The sequence below is a fragment of the Oncorhynchus keta genome, chromosome 35 (assembly GCF_023373465.1).
Source record: "Oncorhynchus keta strain PuntledgeMale-10-30-2019 chromosome 35, Oket_V2, whole genome shotgun sequence".
Classification (NCBI taxonomy): Eukaryota; Metazoa; Chordata; class Actinopteri; order Salmoniformes; family Salmonidae; genus Oncorhynchus; species Oncorhynchus keta.
This window is the reverse complement of record NC_068455.1, coordinates 26,515,257-26,540,021: the sequence shown is the minus strand read 5'-3', so window position 1 is coordinate 26,540,021 and position 24,765 is coordinate 26,515,257. Positions and strand designations below refer to the sequence as shown.

General features: G+C 41.6%; 2 protein-coding genes across 4 annotated transcripts in view; both read right to left on the bottom strand.

Moving 5' to 3' along the window:
* LOC118368196 (transmembrane protein KIAA1109 homolog) overlaps window positions 1–2,249 on the bottom strand; it is an 88,096-nt gene extending 85,847 nt beyond the window's left edge. Inside the window, 1 exon segment of the mRNA XM_035752066.2 lies at window positions 2,101–2,249. The gene's annotated coding sequence lies outside the window, so the exon portion shown is untranslated.
* Window positions 2,250–5,589: 3,340 nt separating this feature from the next.
* On the bottom strand, window positions 5,590–23,859 carry c9orf72 (C9orf72-SMCR8 complex subunit). Of its 3 annotated transcripts, none has more exons than XM_035752055.2 (10): window positions 23,622–23,859; window positions 13,452–13,908; window positions 13,193–13,288; window positions 8,900–8,964; window positions 8,087–8,159; window positions 7,622–7,738; window positions 7,274–7,509; window positions 7,021–7,078; window positions 6,787–6,896; window positions 5,590–6,670 (listed from the first exon to the last, which is right to left on the bottom strand). In XM_035752055.2, the coding sequence occupies exons 1-10, from the start codon at window positions 23,681–23,683 to the stop codon at window positions 6,484–6,486; spliced, it is 1,461 nt and encodes a 486-aa protein (XP_035607948.1). In that variant the 5' UTR covers window positions 23,684–23,859; the 3' UTR covers window positions 5,590–6,483. The 3 variants fall into 3 exon arrangements, with proteins under 3 accessions (XP_035607948.1, XP_035607949.1, XP_035607950.1); XM_035752056.2 differs by lacking the exon at window positions 23,622–23,859 and adding an exon at window positions 23,228–23,589; XM_035752057.2 differs by lacking the exon at window positions 23,622–23,859 and adding an exon at window positions 22,972–23,186.
* Between the last annotated feature and the right edge of the window lie 906 nt (window positions 23,860–24,765).

Sequence of the window (24,765 nt, the reverse complement as noted above, 5' to 3'; positions counted from 1 at the left end):
TAAAACAGACTTATATTTTGGGTTCATGAGACATTCATAAGAAGTTATTTTCATAAATCAATGAATACATCATTCATATCATTCAAAAATGTAGCCATTGCAGATTGACCCTTTAAAAAAGGTAAACATATTTTATATATTTTTAAACTCTATAAATTACAAAATAGTTTGACAACCCGGTTTGTAAGCTTTTAAATGATAATCAAACTCAACCGTTTATATTTTCCAGTGTTGAAGACATGGATGTCTCATGATAGGGTGGTGTGTGCAAAATAGTTCAACTTTGTTCTCCTAAATGTTTTGGCATTCAGAACCAAAAAGTTACTTTCTGACCTCTTCTACCATGGGCAAATATGTATAAAAAGTTTTGTTCAAGAAGTGTTTGAAATCAGATGAAACGCCCCTTAAAAATGTCCAGACATAGCCTAGTCTGCAGCCCTTGTGGTTCAGGCGTAAGCTTGCTCTCCAACAATACTTGAAGAGTATTGTTTAACTTGGACACTTCCAAGTATTGATTGAATGGGGCCCAGTTTCTCAGGCAGGTCATGTTGAGTGGGGCAAGAGTGAAACCTCTTAGCTACCTGTGTGTGAGTAAGGCTCAACGCACAAGCATGGTGTGGTAGTAGTCCAGTTGTTATGCAGAAAAATAGGTCAGTAGTTGTGAACACACACAAGCAAATCCCTACCTAATCCACCTTAGATCATGCTGTGTAGAAGGGGGGGTGCACAGGACATAAGCACTGCCGTTCATAAACACTCCTGTGTGTGTGTGTGTGTGTGTGTGTGTGTGTGTGTGTGTGTGTGTGTGTTAGTCCGGTTGTATGAAACCAGAACTGTGAATCAGGCTTGTCTGATGAAGCAACAGCTTTTCCTGAAGGTTCAGAGTGATCGTACGACCTAATACTACAGTAAGTTGATGAATCAGATCTGAGGAAAGTGATACGAAACATGCCATGGTAGCAGATTATGAGCAACAGTTATGACAAAAATAGAATACTATCTAGGTCCTGTCAGGCACACTATCTGGAAATCTACTTTTTCAACCTAGGACATCACGTGACAATGTTATTTCCTTGTGTCGGTGAGGCTCATCATGTTGACCCAGTATGCTTAAGCAGTGTCATACAGACAGCAAGTCATCTCACGCAGACAGCAAAAGAGGATTCATTCTTTGAATCTTTCAAGGCATGCTCAGACATGTTGCAAGAGAAAATTGGATGTTTGATAACAGCACAATCAGTGAAGCAACCATAATGACAAATAGTTTCGTACTGACTAGCCACGTGATAGTCATACATTTGAGTATTTCTATTTGTTTGCAAGTTAGTAGGTAGGAAGTTAGTTGGAGGCAAGCTAGATAAGTGGCTTTCAAAACAACAAGTGAACCTTGCACTCTCGCTAGTGCAGCGTATCCCAAACTCGGTCCTTAGGACCCAAAGGGGTGCACGTTTTGGTATTTGCCCAAGTACTACACAGTCGATTGAAATAATGAAATCATCGAGCTTTGATTATTTGAATCAACTCTGTTGTGCTCAGGCAAAAAAACAAAACGTGGTAAGTTACCCAGGACCGAACTGGGTTCGTTTAACCTTGCACTAGCGACTTATTCCATCACCATTTTCATGGATTGCAATAAATACAGCTAGCTGCTGTTCATGACCATGTTTAGCCTGGGACCCCCAGATCGATAGTATTTAACGACCAGGTGAAGGCCCCCCGGCTAACCCTTGATGATTGTTCTGAAAACGTTTTTACTTAAATAGCTAGTAGCTAATGTTAGCTATATTTGTTTGTTGTGGGCACGATCGTTAGCTTGTACGGCCTTCCGCAAACAATTCATTTGAGATTTGCGGTATTCTCAGGTCATTAACTTAAACTATGAACAAAACGCATACATATGGGGAAATTTGATGTAAACCGACAGACAATTGCTGCGCCACGTCTGCCTCGTAACATGTTTTTGACAGCCGTGGTTCCCCACCGCTTCAGGTAAGATAATGACGTTAGCTAGCTACTGTAGTATGTTACAACAGGCCGCACCCAACGACTTGGTATTCTTTATCCTTATAGAAAGTCTAAGGACAAAAAGATAATACAAACCTTAATACGTTGTATGACATTAGATTTCATTTTGCGCCAATTCTTCGGGATTTACTATTCTTTTGTTCTTTTAGACATCCTTAGCAGCTCTCCAAAATATCTGCATGGCAGCAAACTAGTTGACAGTTCTTCCTTCCGCAGACACCAAACCCAACATTCGACCAATGGGTAAGTCGTGGGCGATAAATCAACCAATTGAGACAAGGGATTTGACAAAGTACAACCCACTTTGAAGATTGATATTAATTTCAGCGTATCAACTGTAATGTTTTTATTATTGTGCACGACCGGAGTACTATCTAATGCAGGGTTTCCCAACTGGCGGCCCACGAACCGAATTTGCCCCGTGGGTCGTTTTATTTGTCCCGCCGTGTAAGCGCAAAATAAATAAAAATACAACTTTTGTGGAATATCATTTTTGGATATAATACTGTAAAAAAAACAGAATCACCTCCAATTTATTTTTAAATTAGGAAATATGTTCCCAAATACTCCAAGGCATAAGAGACATGTGATTGTATATAAATAATAATTGATTGGAGAGGTAAGGAGTGATATATGTCATTTTGGAATTAGGGGGATGATTAGGTGGCTAGGTTGGGAATTTAGTCATGAGCCCAGGGTGAACACTCCACTATTGCAGTGGCGGGTATAATCAGGTATAACCGCTTATTTTTCAGTGTAGCCACTGATACTTATCAAAGTAGTGAAGGTAAACGCGTATCAATCAATAGGGATGATAGAACAGATCGGAATGTTTAGTTTAACATGTTGATAAACTATTGTCTTAATTAGTCGCAGAAATGTACACACGGCAGTAGGTCTAAGCGTCAACGTTCCAAAATGCAATTTGCGGGAAAATACCGTTCTAAAATTCGCACCGCACATGCAAGTGGTTTCATGGACAGAGATGGAAATATCCGTTGGAAAGAGGGGGGATTTAAAGATGCAACAACTATCATGGGTTGCTAATATGATTAGGATAATGCCTTTGGCTGCTAGACAATGAAATTAAACCAATAGAACAGGGGAAGGCAAAAAAATAATTTCCTCCACGTTTCTATGGTGGGATTTTGGCTATAGGCTATTTTGAATCTAGTTGATGATCCCTGATCTAATGCGTTTATGTATGAAATGTTTGAACTATACCCACTTCTCCAGGCACCCCTACTCTTACAATAAGTGCCATGAGATTTTGAATGACCACAGTCAGGACACCTGTTTTAACGTCCCATCCGAAAGACTGCACCCTAAGCAAGGCAATGTCCTCAAATGTAATCAAAGTTTGAAATTGTTGTTTTAGTCAAATATTACATATGTTTAGGCTTCTTGCGGTCAATCTGGCCCCCCAGCTATCTGATCAAGAAAAAATTGGGCCGCGGCTGAATCTAGTTGATGATCCCTGATCTAATGCAATTATGTATGAACTGTTTGATCTTACAATCACAATGTCTTTTTACATTGTCTTATGTAATGTACTGTTTACAGCACATTTGGAAAGTATTCAGATTCCTTGACCTTTTTCACATTTTGTTAAATTATAGCCTTATTCTAAAATTTGATTAAATTAATGTTTTTCCTCAATCTACACACAATACCCCCTAATAAGTGAAACAGGTTAAACATTTTTGCAAATGTATTAAAAATAAAAAGGATGCCTTATTTACAATAAGTAAAATCATTTAGACATTGTTTCTATGCACATTCTGTAAGACCAGTAAATGTGTAAACTAATTTGAGTAAAGATGCATACCATTTTGTATTGACACATTTATTTATCATCATCATGGATGCATTGACAAATGTTAGAATAAAATTTGAACACTGCATCAGCATGAAGGCCAGTGGGGTGAACAATATTAAGGTTTCATTGGCATACGCCATAAACCACATCTGCCAATGAAAGTTTGTGAGAAAATAAGTTAAGGCCACCTGAGTCAAAGTTGATGAGTCAAAGATGCTATACGATAAAACATTAAGATGCATTTAGAATCATGTCATCAAATGGCAACTATATGATAACAAGTATGGTAAGACATGATACCGATATGATATGGCCTGGTATATCACATTATACCTCATAAGTTAAGTTAATAATTCATTCTATACACATCAAGATGTACATGTGAAAAACAATACTAAAAATAACCTGTCTCTTGTCAACAATCAGCATGCATGCTCAGACCTACAGTACATATCCATAATTGCAATGTGCTCAAATTCAAGACTACAGACCATATCCCATGCAAATGGTTCATTATAACAAAACCAGAGGGTGTGTTGACCATACGTGCATCAGATGAAGTTGTCCCTCTTGTAATTATCATTTTGACAACCTAAAGCTCTATAATTGGCTACCATGTAAGCGTGAAGTATTGGCACTGAAAAGGGCAATTATGGTTCATAACCTAGACATGGCTGTTCTAGTCTGTCAGTCAACAGAAAGACTACATTAACTCTGGATTTCCGCCATGTAATTAAACATGTTGTACAATCAGTGTGCTAACATTGATATGAAAGGTATCCAAACATTCAAGTTTCATAAATAAAGAAGTCCCGCCAAGTGCTCCTTGTACCACATAGACACTGAAGACAACAGACTCACGCTTTCAATAAGACAGTGGAGTGTTTGGACTTTTAAATGGGACAGAGATCCTCCAAAAATTAAACATCTGAAATGTGGACCTTTGGAAATTCTGTATTGTTTTTGCACATTTCAAACACTGTTTAGTGGACAGAAAATCTCTCCCTAATAAAAGGCAGCTTTTGGACAAATCACATGTAAATGTCTTAACTATCACGTCTTGAAATGGGTAAGTTTTATTAGTTGTATGTACAGGATACACATGGTATACGTCAAGGTTATTATAGTTTTGTAATTTAATGTTATTTCTATTGTTTTTTATTTGAAATTCAGTTTAGTTTGTTAGATCAGACTTGGTTTACTAGTTTTTCTTTAGTTTGTTTGATAAAAACAGGAGCCATGTGTGTTGTAGGTCTATAGTTAGTTTGGGGGGATGTCACTTCTTGCGGGGGGGCAGTAATACATAATGTGATAGGTCTAACATCTTTGGCTTCTGTGAGAGCATGGGCAGCACCATTGAGGCCACCTCCATATTGAAATAGTACATTTTCTTCTTAACAACTAAACTTAATTGGCTGATCCCACCAGATGACCCGGCCATCATGACTCCAACCGGTTCATCAAGAGGGATCTAGTCTATGGCCCAGGACCGAGATTTGGAAACCCTACACTAGAGGACTCCATACAACTCCATGTCCAGGAGATAGGTTTGGTTAGCTTTACATTATAAATCAATCCTAATGTGACTGATTTAAAAGGATAAACACCAAGACTGGTGCAAGAATTATGGTGGAAGGAAACTCTTCCCATGTTAACACAAATCCAATGCTTTTTAAAATGTAGTAGCAGATTTAAGAATCAAGTACCTTTACCTGACAGAAAGGAAAAAACAAATGAAGTCCTGGCCCATTTGACATGTTATGTTTATGTAATATTAAACATGTATAACTGACTAAGCCCTTCAAATAGGTTAATAAAAATGGCTGCAAAAACATAAGCAACACATTCACAAATCTTTCAGTTCAAAGCCAGCCAGCTTGTGTGTGTTTCTGCTCCACCAAACAAGATTCTGTTTCATCTTCAAGAAGACTGCGTTCCAGAGGTGGTCGTTCAGTTTCTCAAGCCTGATGACAGTTGCCCACGGACAAAGAATATTCTCTCGACAAACTCTTGGGATGCAGGGGCAGAAACCAGATCCAGTGCCACAGCTTAGGCAAACAGCCATCCTTGCTAGAGGTGACTTTCTCACCCTCTCCCCCAGTAGTAGTAGTAGATTGCAAGTGAGAAGGCACGGCACCACATCAGACAGCAACTGGCTGTCAGTCTGAAGTTTGTCGTTGTAGATTGTAAACTGCTCCAACTTTACAAGCTGCTCTAGCTTAGCCCAGTCCAGCTCTGCGCTTGCCCTCAGATTTCTTCCCTGTTAGCAATGCACAAACTAAGCCTATTGAAACGTCAGCATCTACTGGCATTACTTAACCAGCATATCCAGAAGCTCAAAATCCCCATTAGAAAAAAAGGTTACATCGTATTAGATTTGTTTAGAAAGGGAAATAAACAAATAATTTATGATGGCTTCCATTTTAGTTCATTTTGCAGTCAATTATACGTTTCAGCATATGTTATTATTTGTTTACTATATTGTTTTTACAATTTTAGTTTTTATTTTACTATAATAACCTTGGTATACACCGTCCAATGAAATGCTTACTTGCAGGTTCCTTATTGACAATGCTACAATAATAAGAAATAATTAAAGATAAGAAACAAACATCAAGTCATGAGGATAACAGTAAGAGTCAAAAACTCATGAGCACGTCTCGCTCCTGTACACTGGTGTAGAATGGCTTCCCAAATACAAAGGAGTGCAGTCCAGCCCTCAGCTTCTCAGCAAAAGCCATGACAATATTCAGGTCGCCTTCCACCATCAGGTCGAGGTCTGTCTTCAAGCTGCGCAAGGAGCGGAAAGGCTTCTTTCCCTTTTGCCTGAGGGTGGAGAATTCAAACATAAAAAAAGTTGTATTACACGGTGTCCTGCTGTGCTGGGACAAAAGTCCTATTGAAACCAATTACATCTGCTTCCATAGTGGGAGGTAACTTACGTTTCATCTTCAATGTATTTGAGTAGCGTGAGAGCCTTCCTGTGAAGGATCAGCAAGAACTGGGCTAAGTAAGTACTTCGCAGATTGAGGCCTGGCTTCAGCATGAACACCTGGGAACAACACAGAGAATCAACTATTATTGTTGGCCCTGATAAGCCAACAAAAGGCCGACATATGAGGAGACCATTTTTCAGCACCACAAATATTGTTGCTTCCTTTTTTCTGGTGTCTTACCTCATCTATAAATAACTTCACCAGAGTGTCTTTATGCATAACATCCTGAAAAATATTTCTGAGAAAAGAGTGGAGCTTTTAGTGGTCACAAAAACAGAATTAACATCCACATATTTCATGAATGTTAATGTAAACAAGACATACAAATTTGATACATATGAAATAAATCAATCAATGCTGTTAAGGCATCTAAATAAAACACAGGCAATTCCAATTTAATTGGAATAACAGAACAGGAGAGAAGAAAGCATACAGGTTGGGGGTGAAGGACTCATCGGTGTGAATGACAGCGTCGGGGGCGATGTCATCCTCGCTGGCTGCCTTCCAGAGTGTGCTGAGCTCCGAGCGCATGTAGAGGCGCTGGTTGTAAGTGTGCTCATGGCAGGGTGGCATCTGCTTCACCGTGTTGATGTCCACGTCGATGTGCGTGGTCGGGTAGGGCGAGTACAGCACCTGGCGGAAGGGCAAGACGAAGCTGCCCGTGGAGTCCTTGGTTTGGAGAAAGGAGGGGGAGAGTAATGAGGGGGATCACAATGCCAAACTGGCAGTCTGTTAAGCTATGGGACCAGCATTAGAGAACTGTAATTTAGTGGCGTGGTACCTTGAGGAGGCCTTGTACAAACAGTCCTGTGTCGTACTTGAAAGAGGAGTCAGCTTTACAGAGCCGAGAGCACTTCCTCTCAGCAGGGGTGAGGAAAAGGCTCAGTGTTCGCACTATCTAGAGCACAAGAAAACACAAATCAACGTGGAATACCTCACAACACATCCGCATTTTAGTGAGGGAGAGAGGATTTGGAGGAGTGTGGGTGTATGCGCGTGTTAACCTGTAATGTCAGATTTTCTATGCTGCAATTTTTTTGTAGATACACAATAACATATGCAGACATGCCTGTGTATAGAACAGTTTTATCCAACTACTGTGTGCATGAGTGTGAATGCATATGCTGATACAGTAGCCAATGTATGTATGTATGTATGTATGTATGTATGTATGTATGTATGTATGTATGTATGTATGTATGTATGTATGTATGTGTTAAGCAGAGTATTGGCAGCCTGTCAGTACCTTGTTGACTTTGTCTGGGTTGCTTCCGACCACCATGGAGCAGCCACACGTTTGGAGATGAGAACTGATGGCCCTGAGAGACGGAGGCAATTTCATTTGTGTGTACTTTTTAAAATTAATGACAAGGAAGTCACTTGATATTAATTTAGCATAATGAGAACATGAGCAACATTAAAATGTATTCAAATGTGTCCACGTGTTTGTCATAAAAATATGACTTTAATATAAGTCTCTAAAGTGACAAGTGTTTCCTGACTACTGCAAGAACACTTAAAAGCTGAGTAAAGAAATTATGACTTGCAGTGTATTTGTCATCTCCACAGGCAGTTAAGATAATGACGTTTAGACAGATTTGTCAAGGGGTGCATAACTGCATTCCACTGATAACTACAATCTCATCACAAATATAGTGTGCAAGGTAAGCAATGTGTACCTAATGGACCTGCCCGGTTTGGATAAAAAGGAGAAAAGCTGTTAACCTGAAGGAGAGTAAAACTTTTTTTTTTTAACCCTGTGACTATCCCACAAAAAGAAAAGCAAGGACACTCAAGGTTGTATCTTGATCATGTGAAGGGTTTTCCACTTGTTGGCAACATTAGTTAATAGAGATTACTTATCAGTCTCAGAGCTCAATTTAGTCAACACTGCATTGCAGTATTTATACTTTTCCTATGGTTAAATAGTCACAGAATGGTTCTGGGTACTGTAAAAAAAAATATATATAATAAAATAAAAAAAACAGGTAGACAACTTACAGGCAGATGCTTCCAATTTTCAGAATGAAGCAGATAAGCCTACAATAACAGTGCTTACTTATGCAGGAAATCTTCATGGCAGCTGTCTCCAATGTCGTCATCATTTAGGATGGTGTCCTTGATCTAACACAGTTGGAACAAACAAGAGTTCTTTGGTGAAATAGTCCTCAATATGAAGGACAAGATAAAAATGTTTGCCTACTTTAACTGTGGTGAGACAGAGAGAGTAGTTATTGCCCGAATTTGAGTATGGTAGTCTAATCCTCAAATTATTGTGGAATTGTGTGTGACTTTGCACATCTCATTGATGAACATCAAAAAGATAATTAAAGCTTCAGTGGAGCCTCATTGGTCAGAACCTTCAGCTTTCTTTTCCACAGAAATTGTGGAGGCTTTGAAGTTTTAGTTTCATTTTCAACTGGGGTTTTTGCCTGGTAATGAAAGCTGTGCAAGACTTAACATATCAGTGAAACTAGTTGGATATCATTCTTGGATAACCATGTGGTAATGTGACAGTGAACTGCAGGCATAATAGTCTCCCTCTCATGGACATACAGTGGGGTCAGAAATGATTGACATCTTTGATAAAGATGAGCAAAAATGACTAAAAAAAATACAGTATAGCTAAAAATGTGTATGCTCAAAAAAATAAAGGGGGGGGGATTACACTGCTCAAAAAAATAAAAGGGAACACTAGAATAAGATCTGAATGAATGAAATATTTTTATTAAAAACTTTTTTCTTTACATAGTTGAATGTGCTGACAAAAAAAATTATCAATGGAAATCAAATTTATCAACCCATGGAGGTCTGGATTTGGAGTCACACAAAATTAAAGTGGAAAACCACACTACAGGCTGATCCAACCTTGATGTAATGTCCTTAAAACAAGTCCAAATGAGGCTCAGTAGTGTGTGTGGCCTCCACGTGCCTGTATGCCCTCCCTACAACGCCTGGGCATGCTCCTGATGAGGTGGCGGATGGTCTCCTGAGGGATCTCCTCCCAGACCTGGACTAAAGCATCCGTCAAATCCTGGACAGTCTGTGGTGCAATCTGGCGTTGGTGGATGGAGTGAGACATGATGTCCCAGATGTGCTCAATTGGATTCAGGTCTGTGGAACGGGCGGGCCAGTCCATAGCATCAATGTCTTCCTCTTGCAGGAACTGCTGACACACTCCAGCCACACGAGGTCTAGCATTGTCTTGCATTAGGAGGAACCCATGGCCACCCAACCGCACCAGCATATGGTCTCACAAGGGGTCTGAGGATCTCATCTCAGTACCTAATGGCAGTCAGGCTACCTCTGGCGAGCACATGGAGGGCTGTGCAGCCCCCCAAAGAAATGCCACCCCACACCATGACTGACCCACCGCCAAACCGGTCATGCTGGAGGATGTTGCAGGCAGCAGAACGTTCTCCACGGCTTCTCCAGACTCTGTCACGTCTGTCACGTGCGCAGTGTGAACCTGCTTTCATCTGTGAAGAGCACAGGGCATCAATGGCGAATTTGCCAATTTGGTGTTCTCTGGAAAATGCCAAACGTCCTGCACGGTGTTGGGCTGTAAGCGCAACCCCCACCTGTGGACGTCATGCACATTTGTGGCCTGCTGGAGGTCATTTTGCAGGGCTCTGACAGTGCTCCTCCTGCTCCTCCTTGCACAAAGGCGGAGGTAGCGGTCCTGCTGCTGGGTTGTTGCCTTCCTACGGCCTGTTGGGGAATAATCAGAATTGGTGGGTAACATAGATAAGATGTTTTATTTTCATGATATGCTTATGAGTTATTTCTCATAAGAATGTATTTTGTTGTACTATAGTGGTGGCCATTTGCAGTATCTGTTCTATGTCAAGACTAAGTTGCATGGGCCGCAGAGAGGGGAGAGGTCAAGGTGTCATGTTTACACATCTTTTGCTCCACTGTGTCTGTGTGCCAGTCACTCCCTACTTTTCCCATCGGGGAGAGGAGGATGGCAGTGTCTGGAATCATTCTATGCTCCCCGTGAGCTTGTCCAGGATTGGTTGTATTTAGAATTGGTTGTATCTAAATGACAATTTGATATATGCCTGTTGATATGGAGGATTGGTTTATGGTTCTGGGTTTGAGTAAGGAGACAAAGCTGAACGATTTATTATGTCTATGCTGTCTGACTATGTGTGTTCTTTGCTATTAAAGGATCTCAGTTGCAATGTAGAGGGGGCTCTCAGAGAATTTATTGATAGACACTGAATTGATCGGAGAGTCACAGGGTTGTGATAGAGCTCATATAATTAAAGATGGACTTTGATAACTAACTTTGACTTGTGTGTGGTTTGCGCTCATGATTTGGTAAATAGAGGAAATTTCCACGACAGGCCTCCTCCACGTCTCCTGATGTACTGGCCTGTCTCCTGGTAGCGCCTCCATGCTCTGGACACTACACTGACAGACACAGCAAACCATCTTGCCACAGCTCGCATTGATGTGTCATCCTGGATGAACTGCACTACCTGAGCCACTTGTGGGTTGTGGACTCAGTCTCATGCTACCACTAGAGTGAAAGCACCGCCAGCATTCAAAAGTGACCAAAACCTCAGCCAGGAAGCATAGGAACTGAGAAGTGGTCTGTAGTCACCACCTGCAGAACCACTCCTTTATTGGGGGTGTCTTGCTAATTGCCTATAATTTCCACCTGTTGTCTATTCCATTTGCACAACAGCATGTGAAATTAATTGTCAATCAGTGTTGCTTCCTAAGTGGACAGTTTGATTTCACAGAAGTGTGATTGACTTGGAGTTACATTGTGTTGTTTAAGTGTTCCCTTTATTTTTTTGAGTAGTGTATATTATACTAACATAATTGCTCAGAGAAGAGATTTTGTTTTACAAGTAATAATCTTTCTCAAAAAGGTTGGGGTAAAAATGATTGACACCCGTTTTCAATACCTCACCTTGCGAGGATAACAGCATGGAGCCTTTTTCTAAAATGTTTTAGGAGTTGGAGAACACATTGGGAGGGATCTTAGACTATTTCCTCCATACAGAATTCTTCCAGATGCTTAATATCCTTCGTCCATGCGTATGAACTACCTTCTTCAATTAAAAACATGGGGTTTTCAAGACCTGAGATAACAACTATAGTTTTAACTATGCTTTGTGGAAAGTCACTTTTTCCAGGGGAACAACTACTTGATTATAGATCCCAAAAAATAACTACTTTTTAAAACTATTTGAATATGCATCTCAGAAAGTATTACTTTTTTAAAACTATTTGAATACAGATTGAGAAAACTACTACTTGACATAACTACTTGGAGATTGGGTGGTGGCTGTTTTAATCTGGCTTTGGCCAGATCAGTTTTGGTCTGGAGCGGCAAGAGCTGCCGGAGCGTAGTGGTTAGAGCGTTGGGCCAGTAACCGAAAGTTTGCTGGATCGAATCCCCGAGCTGACGAGGTATATCTGTCGTTCTGCCCCTGAACAAGGCAGTTAACCCACTGTTCCTAGGCAGTCATTGAAAATAAGAATTTGTTCTTAACTGACTTGGCTCGTTAAATAAAGGTAAAAAATAAATGTAAAAAAAGCTGACATGCAGAGCCCTCCAACACTGGGAAGGATATCAAACCCACACTGGACAGGAACCTACCGGATGTTACTTGGCTGTAGACCTGACCCAAGTAAGGACAATACTGTTGGATTTCTGTTTTCTTTTGTTGGATACGCCGGTAAACAGCTTAGATGTCCAGTAGCAGACAGGGACCGGAAGACCTGTGTAGAAAGGCTCAAAGACGAGCTAGGTTTTGGTTTGGTTGTAATTGCTACCCAGCGCCATGACGCATTCTGTTGTTTCGTTCCCTGAATAAAAGTCCTGAGTCATTTCCCTGGAGAAAGGTCAATTTTGGTCTACGCTTGTGTTATTTCACACTCTCATCAGTTGTTAGCCAGCCCCCCTGCCCAGGTCTGATTGAAAACCTGTTGAAGAGGACAGTCCAGTCCATTAACCCAGATGTAGGATATCAAGGATCTGGAAGGAGAAATTGTCTAAGATCCATCCCAATGTGTTCTCCAACTCAAAGCATTTTAGAAAAAGGTTCAGTGCCGTTATCCTTGCAAGGTGAGGTATTGAAGACAGGTGTGTCAATAGTTCAAAATCTCAAAAATTGTATTAGTAAAAAATATATTTTTCCCTTTTTTTTCGCATAAAATATAGTATACAGTATTTGAATTATTCATTTTATTCAGTAATTATTGCTAATCTTCATCAATGTTGTCAATTTCAGACCCCACTAACTGTTAAAAGCAAAGTTGCAACATAAATGGGTCTGCAGAGTATAATGAGCTTTACTATATTTTTTGCACGATGGCTTCTGATACTCACATCTATGTCCTCTGGGACACTGTGTGTCTTCATGGAGGACAGCAGCTCCATGATGGGGACAATCTCTGATGTCAGCACAGAAATGATGTTGTAGCCCTGTATGTCAATGACAAATACCGGCATGGCAGGCTAGGTGATTCAGGTGATAGTACTGGGCTATAATGATAAATCATTTTCCCTAGTGATGGGTTGAGAAAAACTGCCTTAAGGGGGTGGCCTAGTAGGGGATAGACTTGGAACTTAAAATCTGAACACTTACTTTCTGCATCCAGATGCGTCCCTTGCGGATTATATGTTTGAGCCTCTCCACACAGACAGTGTGCAGGGGCAGGTAGAAGGCCAGCTCTGTCTGTGGAAGAATAATGGACAGGGCACACGTGTTCTTGTCACCCTTCAGCTCGCCATCAAAGATCAGCGAGACAATGATGACGCCCTTCTCAGCTAGGACAAAGAACTTGACGTCCACCGCTCCACACTCGGCGCTGCGCAGAATCTCCCCGTTCAGCGTGTGATTGGCCAGGAAGGTGACTTCACCGTCACTCAGCAACAGCGGCTGCTCACACCTGGGAGCCCAGATGTGGCGCACTCGCGGGCCTAGGATGTTGTCCCAGTAGGCAAAGGTGGCGGCGAGGAGAGGGCATTCTCCTTCGACAGTCACCTCTGTCTTAGCCACTGCGGGCGACTGAGGTGGGCCAGAAGACATGTTGTTACTGTACCTGGGGGTGGGTTGGAAGACCAGAAAGGTGGAACGTAGATCATGCCTGGCTGGTAGAATTATACATTATTTATTGTTCAAGCTATCTTATAGGAAGAGAAAATGGATGTCATACAAAGAATCCATCCCACAATCTAACAATATTGAACTCTTGCACCTTCATAAATACAAATCTCCATTAAAAACAGGCAAGTTTAGTCTCAGTGTATAAGTCCACACAAGACATAATACCTTTTAACTATCTAAAATATTAAACAAATTGGTGTGTATTTTCCAGTGTTGTGTTCGGGAGCAAATCGAGTCTGAGTCAAGACCATGATTGTAATTGTCAAATCACCATAATAAGAGTTCAAAATGTCCAGTATTTCTGTGTTCATATTTCAGATCATATGGATTCTATATAGTGAAACAATAGTGAAACAATGCATGCTGAGGGAAAATAGAGCCACTATGAATTATTATTAACCCAAACACAGCAGGGAACAATCATTATAATTACTTTCAATGATGTTCTGATTTAATCTCTTTAGTTTTGTTGGAAAGGTTTAACACTAAAGAGAAAAAAACATATCCAATCAGGATTTTTCTGTGCTGGTCTCTGGGGAGATAAATCTAGCTATCCAAGTCAGCCATTGGCTAAGCCATCAGAAGCTAGATAAAAGGCATCTGCCATTCAAATCAAATATTTTGTCACATATGCCAAATACAACAGTAGACCTTAAGTGAAATGCTCAACTGTATTAGGTATTTTATTTGAGTAACAGTGGAATCAACCAATCACATTTTGACTTAATAAGTGGGACCGTTCTTACAAAAACGTACAGAAACTTCTGCCTTCTTGAAGGCCAATAGGTCATTGGGCAATAGCGAGCATCAGTTTTCACAAGGTCTAGCTAGCTAGTTTGCAGCGGCTGCAGCAGGTGTTATCAAAGAGGATGTTGTTGCTAATTTGTTAGCTTTCAAAAAGAAGTTAAGTTTCAAATGATCATCATCTGGTGAGTGGAACTGGATTTTTTTTACTGCAGCATGCTTGCCGTTAGACATCTATTTGAAAATACCTTGTGTGCATGTGAAACATGGTTGCATTTAAAGTGTAACGGACAGCATTTTATCAATATGAAACCTTACTCAAATCTGTTCATATACACCTCCAGAAAGAAGGACACTTTAAAATGGTCTGACAAGCGACCACTTAGTCATTTTCATAAATTCCTAGAATGTTTGGGAAGGCATTTGTGAAAATTCTATAGCAATATAGTGGGAAAGTGGCCGTGCATTTGGACAATTAATAGACACTGCAGCAAATAAAACCGAATAAAAACACTCAGACCAGTGCGCTGTAGCCAATCAGAGTGACAGTAGACCATTACAAACAAGCCATTTGCCACCCGCGGCTGCCATCATTCACTTTGAACTGAACTGTGTGTTTACAGGAAGTTGAACAGCGCGACTTTAGATTATTAGAACGCATTAGCCAAAAGCCACAAAATACACCCAAATGGATTTCTGCACATATGTAAAACACCACAGGAGTCCTTACATTTTGGACCTTTACAGTCCTATTGACCAAACAACCATGAAAAGGTAAACTCTCTGTCCCTCTGTTATGAGCAAGATAAGCTCAAATGAAGGAACATTAGATAAACACTCAAACTTTTTCGGCTAGTTGGCCATCAAAATTGCAATGATAAACCATATGGAATTGTAACCTACTCTTCCTTCTGTAGCTTGCCTGCCAATGCATGCTTGTCCCAAACAACCACCCAAGCTAACTGGCTAAAGTTGGCTAGCTTGCTACTCCCAGACACAAATGAGAACACCTCACTCTGACCATTTTACTCGGCGCAGTAGAGCTGGTTAGGCTGCTTTCATGTTATCTACAGCGTTCTTGACTAACTATAACTTTCCCCCCCCTACGTTTACTGATATCGGTCATATTCAGCAGGTGTTCCGTTCGTAAATTCATCAGTTCTGCGCTCTGGCACACAGACGACAGTGCTCCGAAATCAAAGTAGATAGTCAGAGTGAATTTGCAAACGCAAGAGATATGCTTACTATATAATAGTTGTACAAGTTCTTGCTAAATAACCAAATGAAACCTGCTTCTCTAGCAGTGTATAACCACCAAAAAACAATAAGGGAAAAAAAGTCAGTCACTCACCCACCCACTCCTGCAATGGCATGTCATCCTCCAAGCAGCTTGCAAGCTAACATTAGGCTCTGTGTTTTTAGCGTGCTACATAAATAGATACGTTAGCCTATTAGCCACATTATGACTGGTTTGTGATCATTGCCCTTGCTAGTTTGAATGTATTGACATTCCCAACCTTGGTTACATTTGTCAGTTTTTGTCCAGAATATTGAGTCATTGAAACAGTGCATCCCGAATGTAGGCAGCAAACAATGTACCAGGCCAGATGTAATTTACAACCTGATGAAAATACTTTTTGGACTACCAAGAAATGTATTGATGAATATTAATCATGCATTGAACTGTATTAATCTATTCTGCCAACAATGCCTTAGCGTACGTCATGGAACGTTGAGTCAAATAGAACCTATTTTTAAAACCTCTTGACTGATATTATGATTGTCTGTTTGTTTCATATCTGCAAAGCAGTTAAAATACTGTCAGTTTCACTTTAAGTCACTGGTTACTTTGTGTGCCAACTGTTTCATGCAACGGGAGTAATAGTTGTACATTTTGAATGGGAAACGCCTAATGGCTGTGTTTTTGTATTCTTATGATCAGGATCTACTGGCTTATTATGTCCGAGTTCATGGACTGCTTATCATTTAAAATCATACTGTGTGTGACTGCTGTCTTTCCATCGGCCCTATACAGTGGTGTAGTGGTGCCTGGAGAAGTGGGTATACTCAAATTTAGCCAAAAAAGTTCCCAAATGGCCCACCCAGCGAAAGGCATCCTGTGTGAAAAATCAAGTTTTTGTTATGGTTTTCCAGATTTTCACCCCCCCACCCAACAACTAAAAAAGTACACTTTATTTAATAGAAAATACCATTTTGATGGTCTAAGTCCACAACAATGCTGAAACCACATAAATCTGATTGGGTGGGCCTGTCAGGGTCTGTCTCCCCATTGGGTGGGCCTCTGTCCACCCAGGCCCATCCACTGCCTCATTGCCTGCATCCGTAATGGGTCAGCGGTCAAACGACCTCCACTCATCACTGTCAAACGCTCCCTGAAACACTTCAGCGAGCAGGCCTTTCAAATCGACCTGGCCGGGGTATCCTGGAAGGATATTGATCTCATCCCGTCAGTAGAGGATGCCTGTTTTTTTTTTTAATGCCTTCCTAACCATCTTAAATAAGCATGCCCCATTCAAGAAATGTAGAACCAGGACCAGATATAGCCCTTGGTTCTCCCCAGACCTGACTGCCCTTAACCAACACAAAAACATCCTATGGCGTTCTGCATTAGCATCAAACAGCCCCCTGTGATATGCAGCTGTTCAGGGAAGCTAGAAACCATTATACACAGGCAGTTAAAGCCAAGGCTAGCTTTTTCAAGCAGAAATTTGCTCCTGAAACACTAACTCAAATCAGTTCTGGGACACTAAAGTCCATGGAGAATAAGAACACCTCCTCCCAGCTGCCCACTGCACTGAAGATAGGAAACACTGTCACCACTGATAAATCCACTATAATTGAGAATTTCAATAAGTATTTTTCTACGGCTGGCCATGCTTTCCACCTAGCTACTCCTACCCCGGTCAACAGCACTGCACCCCCCACAGCAACTCGCCCAAGCCTTCCCCATTTCTCCTTCTCCCAAATCCGTTCAGCTGATGTTCTGAAAGAGCCGCAAAATCTGGACCCCTACAAATCAGCCGGGCTAAACAATCTGGACCCTTTCTTTCTAAAATTATCTGCCGAAATTGTTGACACCCGTATTACTAGCCTGTTCAACCTCTCTTTCTTGTCGTCTGAGATTCCCAAAGATTGGAAAACAGCTGCGGTCATCCCCCTCTTCAAAGGGGGGGGGACACTCTTGACCCAAACTGCTACAGACCTAGATTTATCCTACCCTGCCTTTCTAAGGTCTTCAAAAGTCAACAAACAGATTACCGACCATTTCGAATCTCACCATACCTTCTCTGCAATGCAATCTGGTTTCAGAGCTGGTCATGGGTGCACTTCAGCCACGCTCAAGGTCCTAAACGATATCTTCACCGCCATCGATAAGAAACATTACTGTGCAGCCGTATTCATTAATCTGGCCAAGGCTTTCGACTCTGTCAATCACTACATCATCAGCAGACTCGACAGCCTTGGTTTCTCAAATGATTGCCTCACCTGGTTCACCAACTACTTGTCTGATAGAGTTCAGTGTGTCAAATCGGAGGGTCTGCTGTCCGGACCTTTGGCAGTCTCTGGGGGTGCCACAGGGTTCAATTCTTGGACCAACTCTCTTCTCTGTATACATCAATGATGTCGCTCTTGCTGCTGGTGAGTCTGATCCACCTCTGACGACACCATTCTGTATACTGCTGGCCCTTTGGACACTGTTAACAACCCTCCAGGCAAGCTTCAATGCCATACAACTCTCCTTCCGTGGCCTCCAATTGCTCTTAAATACAAGTAAAACTAAATGCATGCTCTTCAACCGATCGCTGCCTGCACCTGCCCGCCTGTCCAACATCACTACTCTGGACAGCTCTGACTTAGAATACATGGACAACTACAAATACCTACAGTGCCTTGCGAAAGTATTCGGCCCCCTTGAACTTTGCGACCTTTTGCCACATTTCAGGCTTCAAACATAAAGATATAAAACTGTATTTCTTTGTGAAGAATCAACAACAAGTGGGACACAATCATGAAGTGGAACGACATTTATTGGATATTTCAAACTTTTTTAACAAATCAAAAACTGAAAAATTGGGCGTGCAAAATTATTCAGCCCCTTTACTTTCAGTGCAGCAAACTCTCTCCAGAGGTTCAGTGAGGATCTCTGAATGATCCAATGTTGACCTAAATGACTAATGATGATAAATACAATCCACCTGTGTGTAATCAAGTCTCCGTATAAATGCACCTGCACTGTGATAGTCTTAGAGGTCCGTTAAAAGCGCAGAGAGCATCATGAAGAACAAGGAACACACCAGGCAGGTCCGAGATACTGTTGTGAAGAAGTTTAAAGCGGGATTTGGATACAAAAAGATTTCCCAAGCTTTAAACATCCCAAGGAGCACTGTGCAAGTGATAATATTGAAATGGAAGGAGCATCAGACCACTGCAAATCTACCAAGACCTGGCCGTCCCTCTAAACTTTCAGCTGATACAAGGAGAAGACTGATCAGAGATGCAGCCAAGAGGCCCATGATCACTCTGGATGAACTGCAGAGATCTACAGCTGAGGTGGGAGACTCTGTCCATAGGACAACAATCAGTCGTATATTGCACAAATCTGGCCTTTATGGAAGTGGCAAGAAGAAAGCCATTTCTTAAAGATATCCATAAAAAGTGTCATTTAAAGTTTGCCACAAGCCACCTGGGAGACACACCGCATCAAATAGCCTAACCGACACTTCAGACTAAACTTTTTCAATACCTGGTTTGCATACCCATTGTTGTCTTAGTTAGCATTTACTGGTAGATATAAATTTAAACATATTTCCTACCCTACCAGCTACAGATGTCATTCTTCTGTGAGCTGCTCCATGCAACAAAAAAACAACAACTGCTGATGCCTGCAGATGCCCCATGTGGATCAGTTGGTAGAGCATGGCGCTTGTAATGCCAGGGTGGTGGGTTTGATTCCCATGGGGGACCAGTACAAAAATATATGCACTCACTACTGTAAGTCACTCTGGATAGAGCATCTGCTAAATGCCTAAAGTGTAAATAAGATTGCCGGTGAAGGCAATTGTGTTTTTTTGTTTGTTTCTTTAACTTATTTTGTACATAATGTTGCTTCCACCGTCTATTATGACCGAAAATAACTTCTGGACATCAGAACTGCGATTACTCACCATGAACTGGCAGAATCCTTTTTTCCCCAGTTAACGAGTCCAACGAGAATGACATACTGTTTTCCCGGGAACAGGCCCAGATCCCCGTTACTTGCATGAAGAGAAGGCTGAGAAAAGGGGGGCTGAGGGCAGGCTTCTGAGAATTTGTGGGCGATCAAATAAACCCCCACTGCCTTCCATTCTGCTAGCAAACGTGCAAACTTTGGAAAATCAAATGGATAACCTAGGCAGAAGATTAAACTACTAACGGGACATTCAAAACTGTAATAGATTATTTCACGGAGTTGTGGCTGAACGACGACATTATCAACATACAGCTGGCTGGTTATACGCTGTATCAGCAGGGTAGAACAGTGGCGTCCGGTAAGACAAGGGGCGGCAGACTATGTATTTTTGTTAATTAACAGCTGGTGCAGGATATCTAAGAAAGTCCCAAGGTTTTGCTCACCTGAGGTAGAGTATTTCATGATAAGCTGTAGACCACACTATCTGTACTTTTCATAGCTGTCTACATACCACCACAGACTGAGTCTGGCACGAAGACCGCACTCAATGAGCTGTATTCTGCCATAAGCAAACAGGAAAACGCTCACGCAGAGGCGGTGCACCTAGTGGCTGGGGACTTTAATGCAGGGAAACTTAAAGCGGTCTTACCAAATTTAAATGAAGTTTTATCTTGTTATTAACACTTTATTCTAGCTAGCTATTTGTGTAGGTAGCTATCAAGTAAACTAAATGATATGGTGTCAAAGGAAGGCCCTAAAAATTGTCAGACTCCAGCCACCCTAGTCATAGACTGTTCTCTCTGCTACCGCAACACAAGCGGTACCGAAGCACCATGTCTAGTTCCAAGAGGCTTCAAAACAGCTTCTACCCCCAACCCATAAGACTCCTGAACATTTAATCAAATGGCTACCCAGGCTATTTGCATCCCCCCCTCTTTTACACCACTGCTACTCTGTTTTTTATCTATGCATAGTCACTTTAATTACCTAATGTACATATTACCTCGACTAACCACTGTCCCCGCACATTGACTCTGTACCGGTTTCCCCCTGTATATAGTGTCGCTATTGTTATTTTACTGCTGCTCTTTAATTACTTGTTATTTTTATTTCTTATTCACATATATATTTTTTTAACTGCATTGTTGATTAGGGGCGCATGTGACTAATAAAATGTGATTTGATTTATTCCGCTGAAAGTAGGCTGTGTGCGCGGCACGCATGTTAATATATTTCACATGGATTACGATTGTGTAGGCTACTTTGTGCATGATTTCTCTATTGTAATACATAATTGATATGCCCTATACCGCCACTACATGACTTTCATACGCATCAGTAGGTACTAAGTAGTGTGTATAAGCAATGTCGACTGTATTTTGGACTATTCCTAAAATTATCCACCGCCATTGTTGCAACCCCTATTACTAGTCTGTTCAACCTCTCTTTCGTATCATCTGAGATTCCAAAAGATTAGAAAGTGGTCACGGTCATCTCCCTCTTCAAAGGGGGAGACACTCTCGACCCAAACTATTACAGACGTATATCCATCCTACCCTGCCTTTCCTAAAGTCTTCGAAAGCCAAGCGAACAAACAGATCACCGACCATTTCGAATCCCACCGTAACTTCTCCGCTATGCAATCTGGTTTCTGAGCTGGTCACCAGTGCACATCAGCCACGCTCAAGGCCCTAAATGATATAACCGCCATCGATGAAAGACAGTACTGTGCAGCCGTCTTCATCGACCTAGCCAAGGCTTTCGACTCTGTCAATCACCGTATTCTTATCGGCAGAATCAACAGCCTTGGTTTCTTTCTCTAATGACTGCCTCGCCTGGTTCACTAACTAATTCTCAGACAGAGATCTGTGTGTCAAATCGGAGGGCCTGTTGTCCGGACCTCTGGCAGCCTCTATGGGGGTGCCACAGGGTTCAATTATCGGGCCGACTCTTTTCTCTGTATATATCAATGATGTCGCTCTCGCTCCAATCCAAAGTTAAATCTAGAATTGGCTTTCTATTTCACAACAAAACCTCCTTCACTCATGCTGCCAAACTTACCCTCGTAAAACTGACTATCCTACCGATCCTTGACGTTGTCATTTACAAAATAGCCTCCAACACTCTACTCAACCAATTGGATGCAGTCTGTCACCAAAGCCCCATATACTACCCACCACTGCGACCTGTATGCTCTCATTGGCTGGTCCTCGCTACATATTTGTCGCCAAACCCACTGGATCCAGGTCATCTATAAGTCTTTGCTAGGTAAAGCTCCACCTCATCTCAGCTCACTGGTCACCATAGCAACACCCTCCGCGCTCCTGCAGGTATATTTCACTGGTCATCCCCAAAGCCAACACATCCTTTGGCCGCCTTTCCTTCCAGTGCTCTGCTGCTAATGACTGGAACTAATGGCAAAAATCACTGAAGTTGGAGACTTATCTCCCTCACTAACTTTAAGCATCACCTGTCAGTGCAGCTTACCGATGCTGCAACTGTACACAGCCCATCTGTAAATAGCCCATCCAACCAACTACCTACCTCATACCCATATTTGTTTTTCTGCTCTTTTGCACACCAGTATTTATACTTGCACATCCTCATCTGCACATCTATCACTCCAGTGTAAATTGCTACATTGTAATTACTTCGCCACTATTGGCCTATTTATTGCCTTACCTCCTTACTTCATTTGCACATACTGTATACAGATTTTTCTATTCTGTAATTGAATGTACGTTTGTTTATCCCATGTGTAACTCTGTGTTTTTGTCGCACTGCTTTGCTTCATCCTGGCCAGGTCACAGTTGTAAATGAGAATTTGTTCTCAACTGGCCTACCTAGTTAAATAAAGGTGAAATAATACAAAATAAATCTGCCTTCTCCCTGGTTTTCAGCCATTAGCTTCGCCCACGACTGGCTCGTGTGAACTACAATCCCGACGCAGTGTTTTAACGTTTAGAAACGTCAATAATCATTGCTTGCGATACGGCTTTCGAAACATATGGCCCTTAACCTACATCCGCGAGAATGAATCCTTCAAATAAATGAGAAACTTACTGTAGCAGTTTTGTACAGATCCATACAGCTATGGGTGTATCCAACAAAACTACACAGCCAGGTGCATGCTAGATGGCTAACTAGCACAAGTGGTCACCTCTTGACTGCTGTCTATTTTCTGTAAAAAGGCGCTGTAACATGGAGATATAGCCTTAGTGGGAACATGAACCCTATCAAGGTGTGTATCAATGTAACCTTTGTTTTCTTCTTGCTGATATGAAAGATAAGGTCCTTCCTTATACATCCAAAACCTTACCGTGGCGTAAACTACGTCTGTTAATGTTCAGATTGAGTGTCGCGGCTCTTAACCAAACTCCCACAGAAGACGTCTTCGTCCAATGAGCTATGTTTCATGGAACTGAGAGTCATGGTGAAAGGCTCGGTTACTGTCTACAACAAGTGGTCAAGGTTAATGTTGTCTGGGGTTTAAATAATGTGAAACATAAAAGGAGAACTACACATCTGAATACAGAGCCAGTAGCTGACTCATTTCTAGTTAGTTAGGCGTATGTATGCATTACAAGCAGTAGCTAGCTAGCCAAGCTGTAACGTTAGTACATATAATGTTGGTAAACGTGCTGTAAATAGAAACTGGCATGTCCGAAAACATTTTCAATTATATCTGCATTTAAAAGAGAGGCTTTACTCACCAAAGTATCAATGTATTTTGTTTGTAGCTCGCATAAATAGTGTAGTATGACGGCACAAACATATGTTAAAAGTGCACTCTGCCACCTACTGTGTGGGGGTGCAAACGGGGGAACGTTAAGCAGAGAGGAAGAGAAAGGCCCAATTCAGCGGAAAATCTTTCTCTCTCCCATTGTTAAGGCGGAGAGACATGTATCTTGTCAGTATATCCATACTATTTGCTTTAACAGAAAAACACGAAGAAATAGAATCACTTCCTCATTCGTCAACACTACATTATATGTCGTGAAGGCACACTGCCGTCTAGCGAAATATTATGGGTATCTAAGATAGATGATGTAATTTTACATGCAAAACAAATAAATAATATTGAAGGTTGATTCATACACTGAGAATACCAAACATTAGAAACACCTTCCTAATATTGAGTTGTACCCCCCTCCCTCAGGGCATGGACTCCACAAGTTGTCGAAAGCGTTCTACAAGGATGCTGGCCCATGTTTACTCCAATCTTACCCATAGTTACGTAAAATTGTCTTGATGTCCTTTGGTGGATCATTATTGATACTCATGGGAAACTGTTGAGCTTGAAAAACCCAGTAGCGTTGCAGTTCTTAACACTAACTGGTGCGCCTGGCTCCTACTACCATACCTCATTCAAAGGCACATACATCTTTTGTCTTGCCCATTCTCATCTGAAGATGATGCATTCTCAATCGCACTCCACACTTCCCTTTCCCACCTGGACCAAAGGAACACCTATGTGAGAATGCTGTTCATTGACTACAGCTCAGCGTTCAACACCATAGTGCCCGCGAAGCTCATCACTAAGCTAAGGAACCTGGGACTAAACACCTCCCTCTGCAACTGGATCCTGACAGGCCAATCCCAGGTGTTAAGGCTAGGCAACAACACGTCTGCCACACTGATCCTCAACACTGGGGCCTGTCAGGGGTGTGTATTTAGTCCTCTCCTGTACTCCCTGTTCACCCACGACTGCGTGGCCAAACACGACTCCAACACCATCATTAAGTTTGCTGACGATGCAACAGTGGTAGGCCTGATCACCAACAACGATGAGACATCGGGAGGAGGTCAGAGAACTGGCAGTGCGGTGCCAGGACAGCAACCTCTCCCTCAATGTGA